General features: G+C 36.9%; 1 protein-coding gene across 21 annotated transcripts in view; it reads left to right on the top strand.

The window, feature by feature from the left end:
- CEP128 (centrosomal protein 128) overlaps positions 1-13113 on the top strand; it is a 400883-nt gene that overhangs the window by 11038 nt on the left and 376732 nt on the right. For 18 of the 21 annotated variants that reach the window (XR_003134759.3, XR_004818081.2, XR_007412452.1 and 15 more), the window contains exons 3-5: positions 4225-4269; positions 10703-10863; positions 12810-12896. Coding sequence is in view for 16 of the 21 variants with exons in the window: in XM_025442566.3 (XP_025298351.3) it covers positions 10717-10863; positions 12810-12896 (234 nt within the window). In the remaining 5 variants the exon portion in view is untranslated. Of the gene's footprint in view, positions 1-4224; positions 4270-10702; positions 10864-12809; positions 12897-13113 lie in introns of those variants that run through there. The other 3 variants (XM_049113364.1, XM_025442560.3, XM_025442570.3) reach the window with 2 other exon arrangements.

Genomic DNA, 13113 nt, shown 5'->3' with positions numbered 1-13113 from the left:
TTATTTATTCATGAGAGACCCAGAGAGAGGCAGAGACATAGGCAGAGGGAGAAGCAGGCCCCATGCAGGAAGCCTGATGTGGGACTTGATACCGGGACTCTGTGATCATGCCTCTGAGCCACCCAGGCGTCTGGATCTCTGGATTTTTTGAGAAGCTGGAAATTGGAATTTTTGTGTGAAATCTGTTTGTTTTTGAATTAAAGCTTTAAAATGAGGGATCTGTGGATGGCTCAGCAGTTTAGTGCCTACCTTGGGTCCAGGGCATGATCCTGAGGTTCTTTTTTTTTTTTTTTTAATTTTTATTTATTTATGATAGTCACAGAGAGAGAGAGAGAGGCAGAGACACAGGCGGAGGGAGAAGCAGGCTCCATGCACCGGGAGCCTGATGTGGGATTCGATCCCGGGTCTCCAGGATCGCGCCCTGGGCCAAAGGCAGGCGCCAAACCGCTGCGCCACCCAGGGATCCCCTGATCCTGAGGTTCTAGGATCGAGTCCCGCATCAGGCTCCCTGCATGGAGCCTGCTTCTCTTTCTGCCTGTGTCTCTGCCTCTCTCTGTGTGTCTCATGAATAAATAAAATCTTTAAAAAAAAAAAAAAGCTTTAAAATGACATAGCATTATTTTTAAGTACATCTTGTTTGCCTGGATTTAGTCTGTAGTCTTCTAGTTTTCATCCTCCAATTTAAACAGAATGGTGTCAGAAACTTGGGGATGCTAGTGCCGTCTTTGTCCATGGGGATATCTGGCCCAGTCTGAAGCAGTTTGGACAATAGTAGAAGTCATCTGTACCCTTAGGGAACTTCATTATTATCAGCTATTTTGGGAATATTGTAATACATATATTTTTGGTTGGCAAATAAATGCAAGAGTGCAAATCTAAGGTTTAATTATAAGTAATCCACCTTGGGTTTGTTAGCATCTATTTTTCTGTCAGTTTTTTTTCTTGAGTTTTTATTCGTTGTTTTTTATCTTGATATGTTTTAGTTTTTATTTAATTTTGTAAACTGCCTTGTTTTTTTTAGAAGTGTGTGGGTGTATAAATCTAAAATATCTGTAGCATTCTGATTGTGAGACAGGGAGGGGGAATTTAAGTAACTTTATTTTCTTTTAAAACGGCACTGATTTTTACCAACTGGCACATATGTATTTAAGCAGCTACTAGTTTTTTCTCTATGGCTCAGTAAGCTGTCATTTTGTACGCTGCATGGCATTTTCCAGCAACATCCGTGCTCTCTGCTGGGTGGTCCCTATGACTCAGTCCTTGAACTCAGAGGTATTGGACTAAAAGGAGCAAAATGTAGAAGGGCTAAGCCTGGCTGGCTTCACCCATGGAATAGAGGAATATGAGAGTGGGTGTGGGAGAGAGAGGAAATGCATGGGGCAGCAGGAATAAGTGGTATATACAATTAAAAAAAAATCACATCATATGTGTGTGTAAGTAAGTGTTAATTCTCTAAGAAGTTCTTAACTGGGGATGATTTAACCAATCTACCCCCACCCTGCCCCTGCCCCACAGACATTTACCAATATCTGGAGACAGTTTTAAATTTACGCCCTGGTGAAAGGGTGTGAGAACTTCGCTTATTTGTACTTTAGTTCCTTTGAGATAGATGGTTTTTAACCGGATTCTGTTTCCTTCTCATCCTTCTGTCAAACTTCTGTTCATCCTTCCAGATAAGTGGAAGGATCCTGACCGGACTCCCCTGGCATTTTGTTGTACTACTTAGCTTACCATGCATAGTACTTTCATAAGCCTTTTTCTCCCATCAAAGACTGTAATTTTTATTTACTTTCATCTTCCATTTCTAACTTAGTGACAATTCAGTAAATGATGAATGCGTGAATCTATTGCATCTCTTTGATTGTGTTTCCTATGTCTTACATTATCTACTGATTTAATAGAGAGCTGGCTGATGGAGTGGACAGTTAATTTTGATCTTATATTAACTTACCAAAAGCTTTTGGGAGTTTGAAGTTACAGAGGAGCACTGGAATAAAGAAAAAAGGTACAATTGATAATTGTACATGGTAACCTCTGCTGGCTTGCTAATTTTTTCTCTTGGAGGGAATAAAGTTCTCAAATCTTATAGCTATTGAAACAGTGAGACATGCTTTCTAAAATTTGAACTTGGTTAGTGATTAAGCTTAAAATACACTTCCCACTTCCCCCCAACATCCTTAAATACCAACATCATTACCTTGAGCATTGAGGACAGTTGCCTTGGACAGGGACAGCAGAGGCACTTGAAGGCCACAGAAGCAATCACCTAGTTAACATGCACTAGTCAGCTTTTGTGAAATATCACCCCTGATGCTGAGTGCTTATCTTTTATGGAACAGCTTGCAAATTCTAATTGTTTTAAACTGGCTCTGAGGAAAAGAGACTTGAAAATCAATAAATTACAGCTCTCATACATACAAATGTGCATCATTATAATGAAGACAATCTGATGGCTCTTTAGGTCAAATAACAAAAGAGGTGGACTTAAGTTTGTAAAGACTCCCTGCCAGTCCTCTTACAGTGTTGAATGCAGTTTACTCTCTGGTTGGTGTTCAGGTTTGTGTATGGACATTTGTTTTTGATAGATCCTCAGTGGGACTGAATTGATGAGGGTTCGTTACTTGCTCTGGTGGCTGTCTGTCTTCTTTATAAGGTTCATTAAGACAGAAGCAACAATATTTATGCCTTTAAATACTGATGTGCTGGGAATGGCTAAATAAACTACTCTAAGAAATGTACCATCTGGTTTCAGACCAAGAGCTTTCTCTAAGACTCTGGAGACTTTCACCCAAGGTCACCCATCCTAGTCCTTTCTAGAGTTTTGGAAGAAGCTTAGCATCTGAAAAGCAGACAACATGAATATTATCATTTTTTCATCAGTGAGAAATTTTGTTGTACCAGTAGGTGGTAGTAAGCAGCAGAGAACATTCACTGCTTTGCCTTCAGTTGAAGGAAATGCCTTTCTCACCTTTAATTAGGATTTAGGTGATTTAGCTTCTTTAAATTGTTCTTAAATAAATAAATAGTTCTTGAAAGAGTTCTTCAGTCATTCTTCAATTTTAGCAACTCTTTTCTGTCAACAAATGTCATTGCATGAGAGATACTTACTGTATCTTAAGCGTTCTTTAATAATCTGAAATTTAAGTTTTTATTTTCCCTCCATTATAACTTCTCAGTAAATATCCTTACATATAAATTCTGTATGTAGTCAGATAATTTTATTAGGGGACATTTTTGGAAGTAGGTACAAATTGCCCTTGATACATACTGCCTGCTGATATCCAGATAAGTTCATATCAATTTACACATCCCCATTAGGACGGTAGAGGAATGTTCTTTCCTTTACAACCTGGTGAACCATAGACATTATTATTTAACAGGGAACAACTTAATAGGCTAGAAAAGTGTCTTATTTAATTTACATTTTAGATTAATTAGAACAGTTTTTTTAATGGCCTTGCATATTGTTTACTTATGTGACCACTCTCAATATACTTTTATCAACATGGGATAAATTTAATGCTCTGGGTAGAGTTTCATTGGGGATAAGAAGGTTTTCAGAGGCCTGGTCAATTTTCATTAATGCCACTGATAGTAGGATGGATATGTGATATTTTTTTAAATTAATTTTTAATTATAATATAAAATAACAGTCTTAATGGAATAGAGTGTGTGTAATTGGCACTTACTGCTTTGTGCTTTTCTTCTTTAGTCAGTTATATTAAGGGGCTCCTGGGAACTATTTTCATGGCTCTTCATATATTCACTCCAGGTTCTGATTATGCGGCTGACGTGAGCCTCTTGCCAGTTCTAGTAGCTGCTCTTTTCTCTTTTTTTCTCCCTCCCTCCATCAGCTCTGTGTCTGGGGAGTGGTGGTGTTGGCTGATGAGACACGGGCATCTTTTGATAAGGTTGGATCTCTGCCACCACAACAACCATTTGTGTTGTGACACTTAAGCACTCCCTCAGTTAGTTTTGAGGGTCACATTTGACCTTGTGAGTTGTCAGTAATAGTTGCAAAAGTGCTCAGTTATTATCAGCGATGAAAATGATCTAATTTCTGTTTTTATTATGGACTTTTAATGTATCTTAGTTCAACATTTGTGACACTTATGTATAATTAAAATGCTTATTAGATGGTTGCTGAATGTTTTGTATTTTATTAAAAAAAAGCCATGGAGAATTCTCAGATCAATTTCATCTTACATCTTGATATCTTTACAGGAGTTCCATCAGATGCAGGAGTTTTAACATCTTTTATTGCTCAAGGTAATTGAAATTAATAGCTGAAGACTTTGTGTTTGTGTACCAGTGAAATTCATGCTGGAAAGTGTGATTTTTCTCTTGTTAAAAATATGTAATCCCCCCCCCCCCCAAAAAAAAATATGTAATCCCTAGTAGGGGTAAGTGAGAGGTTTTTTTTTTTTTTTGGCATTACATGACAGTTATACATAATTTAGTTCAGTCCTTAATTTTATTTAATGGTAAGATTTCCTGTCTTAAAGTTAAATTCAGATACCTCATGTTTTTACTTATTAATATTTATCAAGTGATTATAATGTGTGTTCCTTAAGAAAGACTGTGGTAAAAGTATAAAAATGTGGCTGGAGAGTTAAACACAAAATCATGCTTGTGGTTATCCCTGACATGAGGCAGTACTGGGTGGAAAGTGGGGTGGGAAGGTACTAAGACTTGATTTATAATGTTCTGAATATTGTATTAAAAATATTAGAAGGATACAGGGGTGTATAGGTGGGCTCAGTTGGTTAAGTGTCTGCCTTCAGCTCAGGTCATGATCCCAGGGTCCTGGATTGAGTCCTACATTGGGCTGCCTGCTTGATGGGCAGGCAGCCTGCTTCTTGCTCTTCACCACTTGTGCTTTCTCTCATGCATGCCCTCTCTCTCTCTCTCTCTCTGATAAAATCTTAACAACAACAACAAAAAAATTAGAAGGATACATGTCAGAATCAGAAATAATAACAATGTTAATAATATATTTTAAATTTTGTTGGTTAACATACAACGTAATACTGGCTTCTGGAGTAGAGTTCAGTGATTCATCAGTTATATATGACACCATTGCTCATCACAACAAGTGCCTTCTTTAATACCTATCCCCCATCTAGCCCTTCCCCCAGGCCCTTCCCTCCATCTATCCTCAGTATGTTCTCTGTCATTAAGAGTCGCTTATGGCTTCTTCTTCTTCTTCTTTTTAAATTAGTTTCAAAAAAAAAAATAAAATAAATTAGTTCCAGAGGTAGAATTTAATGATTCACTGGTTGCATATAATACCCAGTGCTCATTACATCAAGTGCCCTCCTTAATGCCCATTATGCAATTACCCATTCCCTCCACCCACCTCCCCTCCAGCAACCCCCAGTTTGTTTCCTAGAATTCAGCATCTCTGATGCTTTGCCTCCCTCTTAATTTTCATCTTATTTTATTTTTCCTTCCCTTCCCCTATGTTCATCTATTTTCTTAAATTTTACGTATCAGTGAAATCATATGGTAATTGTCTTTGACTTATTTTGCTTAGCATAATACCCTCTAGTTCCATCCACATTATTGCAAATGGTAAGATTTCATTTTTGATGGCTGAGTAGTATTCCACACCCACATCTTTATCCATTCATCTGTTGATGGACATCTGTGCTCTTTCCAGAGTTTGGCTGTTGTGGACATTGCTGCTATAAACATTGGGGTGCAGGTGCTCCTTTGGATCACTTTGTATCTTTGGGGTAAATACCTAGTAGTGCAATGCTGGGTCGTAGGGTAGCTCTGTTTTCAACTTCTTGAGGAACCTCTTACTGTTTTCTAGAGAGGCTGCACTAGCTTGCATTTCCACCAACAGTGCAAGAGGGTTCTCCTTTCTCCACATCCTCGCCAACATCTGTCGTTATCTGACTTGTTGCTTTTAGCCATTCTGACCGGTGTGAAGTAGTATTGCATTGTGGTTTTTTATTTGTATTTCCCTGATGCTGAATGATGTTAAACATTTTTTCATGTGTCTGTTGGCCATTTGTATGTCTTATTTGGAGACATGCCTATTCTTTGATTGGTTTATTTGTTCTTTGGTTGTTGAGTTTAATAAGTTTTTTATAGATTTTGGATACTAGCCCTTTATCTGATAAGACATTTGCAAATATCTCCCATTCTGTTGGTTTTCTTTTGGTTTTGTCGACTGTTTCCTTTGGTGTGCAAAAGTTTTTTATCTGGATGAAGTCTCAGTAGTTCATTTTTGCCTTTATTTCCTTTGCCTTTGGAGTCGTGTCTAGCAATAAGTTATTGTGGCCAAGGTCAAAGAGATTGCTGCCTGTGTTCTCTTCTAGGATTTTGATGGATTCCTGTCTTACATGTAGGTCTTTCATCCATTTGAGTCTACTTTTGTGTATGGTGTAAGGTCAGGTTTCATTCCTTTGCATGTGGCTGTCCAATTTCCCCACACCATTTATTGAAGAGACTTTTTTTTCCCAAAGGATATTCTTTCCTGCTTTGTCAAAGATTAGTTGACCATAGCGTTGACAGTCCATATCAGGGGTCTCTGTTCCGTTCCATCGATCTGTATGTCTGTTTTTGTGCTGGTACCATATTGTCTTGGTGATTGTAGCTTTGTGATAGAAAGCTGGAATTGTGATGCCTCCAGTTTTGTTTTTGTTTTTCAACATTACTTTGGCTATTTGTGGTCTTTTCTGGTTCCATACAAATTTTAGGATTGTTTGTTCCAGCTCCATGAAAAATGCTGATGCTGTTTTGATAGGGATTGCATTGAATGTGTAGATCACTTTGCGTAGCATAGACATTTTAACAATATTTGTTCTTCCAGTCCACGGGCATGGAATATTTTTCCATTTCTTTGTGTCTTCCTCAATTTCTTTCATAAGCGTTCTGTAGTTTCAGAGTATAGATCTTTATTTCTAGGTATCTTATGGTTTTTGGTGCAATTGTAAATGGGATTTATTCCCTGATTTCTCTTTCTTCTGCCTCATTGTTAGGGTATAGAAATGCCACTGACTTCTGTGCATTGATTTTTACATCCGACTTTGCTGAATTCCTGTATCAGTTCTAGCAATTTTTGGATGGAGTCTTGGGTTTTCTGCATAGAATATCATGTCATCTGTGAAGAGGGAGAGTTTGACTTCTTCTTTGATAGTTTGGATGCCTTTTACTTCTTTTTGTTGTTTGATTGCTGAGGCTAGAACTTCTATTACTATTTTGAACAACAGTGGTGAGAGTGGACATCCGTGTCGTGTTGTTTGACCTTGGGGGAAAAGCTTTCGGTTTTTTCCTGTTGAGGATGATATTCACTGTGAGTTTTTTTTTTTTTTTTTTTTTTTTTTTGTGTGTGTGTGTATGACTTTTATGATACTGAGGTATGTTCCTTCTATCCCTACAGTGCAGAGGGTTTTAATCAAGTAGGGATGCTGCATTTTGTCAAATGCTTTTTCTGCATCTATTGAGACAATCATGTGGTTCTTGTCCTTTCTTTTATTAATGTGATATATCACAGTGATTGATTTGTGGATGTTGAACCACCCTTGCAGACTTATGGCTTATTCTTATAAAATAGGAATCACAAGATAATAGAGTAAGAATAATAGAAATAGAAACAAATGAGAATATTTATTGGTTCTAGGTGGTAGATACATACATGCATGCTTATTATATTAGTCTCTGTACTATTTCATATTTTAAACATTTTTCCAGGTTATTACAAATAACCATAACATAACATATAGTTATCACTATTTGTCATCAAGTTGAAGCTCAGATTTCTCATTAGAAGAGTCTGGCATACCATTTATATCCACTGAATTTATATAGATAACTAATTATTATTAAAATTTTGTACTCTTAGAAAAGTCAATTTGTCCCAAAGATGGTTGTTTCTTGTTTTCACCAGCAACCATTTTAGGAGACATTGGGCTTTTTTATGTCACCTTTTTATTCCTGATGATTTCTTAACTTTAATTTAGGTTCCAGAATTATGATTTGTTAAAATGAAAATTATTATACTTTTCAGGATAGAATTTTGACAGATCCAGGCATGATGATTATTTTCCATTTTACAAGAGATAGAAAGAATAAGGAAATAGAAACCACTTGACTTCAAGGCCAGTGGTTTGATTTGTTTTCAGGGCTCTTTATTAAATGTAGCATAGATATGTCACTTAGTTTTTTTTTGCTGCTGCCCAATAAAAATTTTTGTCTTTAATTGATTTTTCCTCTTTTCTTGGCATTTTTATGTGTAAGTGAAATGAGAAGGTGTCGGGGAGTCTAGAGATACATGTGAGCCATGGTCTGCTGTTGCCCTTAACAATTTTTACTGAATGTTGAGTGTTCACTCTTGGGGTTTAAAGGTCAGCAGAGCACAGGGGAATGAACAGCATATTGCGGGTAGAGAATCCCAGCTGAACCCTGGGTCGGTATCCTGGGTCTGCTACTTAATAATCACCATGTAGATTTGGACATGTTACTTGGCATCTCTTAGCCTCAGCATCCTCTGTAGATTAAGGGTTAAAGATGTTCATTTTAATCAGTTGTTGGTAGAATTAAATTGGATTGTCTGTGTGAGCATCTAGCACAATAGCAGGTTGATTGTTGTGATTCTTCCCACTTTCACTAATCGAGAATGCTAGAAAGTATTTTAACTTTGAGTAAACGATTTTAGGTCATGTGGTATAAATTTATGAGACACACACACAAGAAGTGATTTCCTAAGTTTAAAAGGGGAACTTTAGGGATGCCTGGGTGGCTTGGTGGTTGAGCATCTGCCTTCGGCTCAGGGCATGATCCCAGTCCAGTATCGAGTCCCAATGCATTGGGCTCCCTGCAGGGAGCCTGCTTCTCCCTCTGCCTGTGTCTCTGGCCTCTCTCTCTCTCTCACGAATAAATAAAATCTTTAAAAAAAAAAAAAGGTGAACTTCATATTTAATATTTCTTCTCAAATATATTCTTTTGGCTTAAATAGTTGTGATCCAGGAAAAGCAGAGCCAAATAATTGCTTTGACCTCTGTTTTCTGGTTCATATTTCCTGATGTGGGAGGGAGCTATACCTTTGTGGGCACTGATGTGGGCACTGTACCTTTGTACTTGTAGATAGGATATGGGAAGCAAGAAGCAGAGGAGATAGGTGTGGCAGGAGGTTGAGAGGCCTGGACAGGAGATAGGCAGGAATCTGACTGTATTCTCTGGCCCTCTCTCTGTTGTCAGAAATTGGGTGTTTAGTGATTCTTTTTCTGATGCTACAAAGACAGACTGTATTTCACTTAAGAAAAAACAAAACCCTAAACTTACAGCAAAGGTAGTTGCTTATCTTTTTATTTTATCTAACATTTTAAAAACATAACTGCTTTCATGAAATGCTCGAGGATCTATTTATATTTAGCAGATTCCCTTTATCTTTGCTTTAGATGTATGGTCATGTACTTCCCAGATGCATTCTGAATAAAAATCCAAAAGTCCAGAATATTCTGGATCATTTATCAAAGTTTTCATCACACTGTATATAATAAGCCAGAAAAAAATGGCCATATAGATTTTAGGAAAATCAACAAGTGTTCTGCTTTTCTGTTCCAAATGTATTATTTATTCAAATTTCATAGAAGATTTTCTGAAATTTTTGAGATTGTCTTGCATGAAATAATTTTCTTTTGCATTAAGTAAAAAATTGGGGTAAGAATGGGAAGAAAGCACGTTTAGAGGATTTTCTACTGATGAAACTATTTAGGATGTTTGGCTTTCAATTTTGGTGGAGAGGTTGAAGATGCTGTTTTCTCACATACTTGTTATTAAGGAATTTGTACCTCCATTATAGCATTTGTTTAATTCTGTATTTTAAATTAGGGGCATAGGGGTACCTGGCTGACTCGGTAGAGCATGCAACTCTTGATCTCAGGGTTGTGAGTTCAAGCCCCATGCTGGGTGTAGAGATTACTTAAAAATAAAATCTTAAAAAAAAAGGTGCATGAAAGTGTTCACTATTCACTGAATGGAATTCTTTTATTTTAAGTCATTCTGTTTGTGTTATATTTTTATTTAAAGATACACATATTTGGGGCACCTGGGTGGCTCAGTCTAGGTTAGGCATCTGCCTCTGGATCAGGTCATGATCTCAGGGTCCTGGAATTGAGCCCTGAGTTGGACTCCCTGCTCAGTGGGGAGTCTGCTTTTCCCTTTCCCTCTGCCCCTCCCTCTGCTCATTCTCTCTCTGACTCTCTCTCAAATAAATAAAATCTTAAGAAAATAAAGATACATATATTATTAAAAGCTTGGTAGAGAGGACTTCAGACTACTATTGAGACCTTCAGGTCCTAGCTTGGAGAATACCTTTTTTTTTTTTTCAATTGTAGAGATGCCAATCTGCCAGGCCCTTTTACTTTGCAGTTTTCTTAGTAAGATTAGATGAGATACTATATGTGAAAGTGCTTTTCAAATTTAGGAGCAGTGCACAAAACTAAGGAATTATTATTTGTAAGCATGACTAAAATCAGATCTGAGGAATTGCTCTCTTAAAGCAGAAAAGACAAAGGAGAGAGAATTACGTGGGTAAGTGACCTGTGTTTTCAAGCTACGTGTTTAGGAATTATAATATGCCAAAGGACTAATGAAAATCTGAAAAGGATCAACATGCAAATGGGTAATTAAAACTCATATTTCCCTGCTCTTTAATATTTGATTGACCTTGACCTGGATTTCTTTTAAGGATTGTGTACATCAATGGAAGAATCCTCCAGCGACTCAGACCACTTCCGCTCTCATGATCGATTGAGTCGATGGGCTGCCAGGTCAACATACAGGGGAAATCTAAGTTGTCCTACAGTAGGCGTCACCAAGAAGGTCAACACTATAACAAATACTTTACAGGTTAGTTAAACAATGGTTGCATTGAATGGATTTTAAATAGTTTAGGCTGAGAAATAGTTTTGGTCAGCTATTAGCTTTTTTTGTTGCCATAACAAGTTACCACAAAACTAATTACATACTTAAATAATTATTTATAACTCATAATTATTTATAATTAATTAATAATTAAAATGACAAAGTTATTTTTGTATAGTTATATACATCAAAATCTGACACTGGTCTTACTAGACCAAAATCTTAGGGCTCAGTAGGCCTGCATTCATTTCTGGAGACCCTGGGGAAATAATCTCTTCCTTTGCCTTTTCCAGCTTTCAGAGACTGCCCATATTTCTTGAGGCCCTCTTCCTTCTTCAAAACCAGCAAGGGTGGGTTGAGTCCTTTTCACATCATATCACTCTGACGACTCTTCTACTTCCCTCTTCTACTTTTAAGGACACTTGTAATTACCTTGGGTTCACCCAATGATCCAGGATAATCTCCCTGTCTCAAGGTCCTTAATTTGGGATATATATTGTATCCACAAAATCTCTTTTGCTGTATAAGGTTACATATACACAAGTTCCAAGAATTAGGACATGGGCATTTTTTGGGGCCATTATTCTGCCTAACACAATCAAGATATTTGAAACAAAGATATTTGAAATATATCATAGATTGGGACGCCTGGGTAGATCAGCAGTTGATGCCTTCGGATTAGGACATGATCCCGGGGTCCAGGGATTAAGTCTCGCATCGGGCTCCCTGCGAGGAGCCTGCTTAGGTAGAGGAGCCCCTCTACCTATGTCTCTGCCTCTCTCACTCTGTCTCTCATGAATAAATAAATGAAAGCTTAAAAAAAAAAATATATATATATAATAGATTGTGAAAGTGTTTTGGAATAAGGGAGTATGTCCAAATAAAATGTGTGGGAGTGAAGTGGGTAGGAATTACCAGTTTAGCTTCTTGTGGATATGTACCTTTAGAGAACTTGCTCATATTTTGGCTAGGGAAGTTATTCATGGATGAACAATAGTGAGATGACATTTTTATTCAGAGGCTAACTTTGACAGTTTTTGGAAGTTTGAGTGGAAGCAGTTTATATTCTCTGTGTAGAAAGGACTTGGGAAAAGAGGTGGGGGAAGGGTAACACAACCAAGCTGGGCAAAAGAAAACTTTTTTTTCCCTATTTTTTCCTATTCCTATTTTAATCTCTTATTTTTGCTTTGCCTGGATAAATAAGGATTTTGGCTTTTAATTGCTTTGAGTTAGTATGCATAAATAACAAGAGGCTAATTTCTGGTGGAGAGGCCATAATTTTATTTAAAACTCAGAAAGTTTTTCTTTTTTGTACTTTTGTAAACTAGCGTATCATTGGATTTTTGAAGTACAAATCCTTATACTTTCTTACAATGAGACACATTACTGAATATATATTTTTGAAATAAATGCTTTCATCTTTCAGGTAAAACTTGGCACATTTGGGTAGAAGCCATTTTTGTTGTATTTAGAACTAAATTTGTTGTTTATAGCTAAAGATTAAAGAATACTTTTTTTTCTTTTTTTCCTAATCAAGTTCTGAGGTGAAGTAATAATTGAAATAACACTGATCCTAATGATTTGCTTCTCTTGTACACAGTCTACTGGTTTTGTTCTCTCAGGATTCCTTCTCTATAAAAAAAAGGTGTGAATTAGTTGAGGTGCACAAATTAAAAATGAGGAGTGCTTTTGTTGCTGACTGATTAAAGAACCTTGGGAAGGATTTAAATTGTGTGCTTCAGTAAATTGTGGATGGATTTAGGTTTCCTTCTCAGTGGTTTTAATATTTGTTTGATATTTATGAAGTATATTAATATCCAACTTAAGTATGATATAAATTGTACCTTTTATAGGTGGTTGACTTAGCTGTTTGACATACTGCCAAGACAGAAAAATATTGGAACAATTAATAAAATCCATTTTTTTTTAAGGACACCAGTCGGAACCTGCGACAAGTAGACCAGATGCTTGGACAGTATCGAGACTACAGTAATGGACAGGCGGGTGCTGTAGAACATGTGAGGAAATTTACATATGTTTGCATTTTTTCTTACCCACCTTTTTGGAAATCGGTTTTTGAGAAGTAGGGATGTGAGAAAAAAGGTAGAACCATTGTGAACAGCTTTAGCTTTCAGATTATTTTACTATTTTTTAGTGGGTTAGCTTGTAACATGGATTGCTGGCTAGCTTATATAGATTAGATTCTATTGAATTTGAAAGTTTAAAGTCAGGAGA

Source organism: Canis lupus, chromosome 8, assembly GCF_003254725.2.
Source record: "Canis lupus dingo isolate Sandy chromosome 8, ASM325472v2, whole genome shotgun sequence".
NCBI classification, from domain to species: Eukaryota; Metazoa; Chordata; class Mammalia; order Carnivora; family Canidae; genus Canis; species Canis lupus.
The sequence above is the reverse complement of the archived record's forward strand: the minus strand, read 5'-3'. Positions and strand labels throughout refer to the sequence as shown.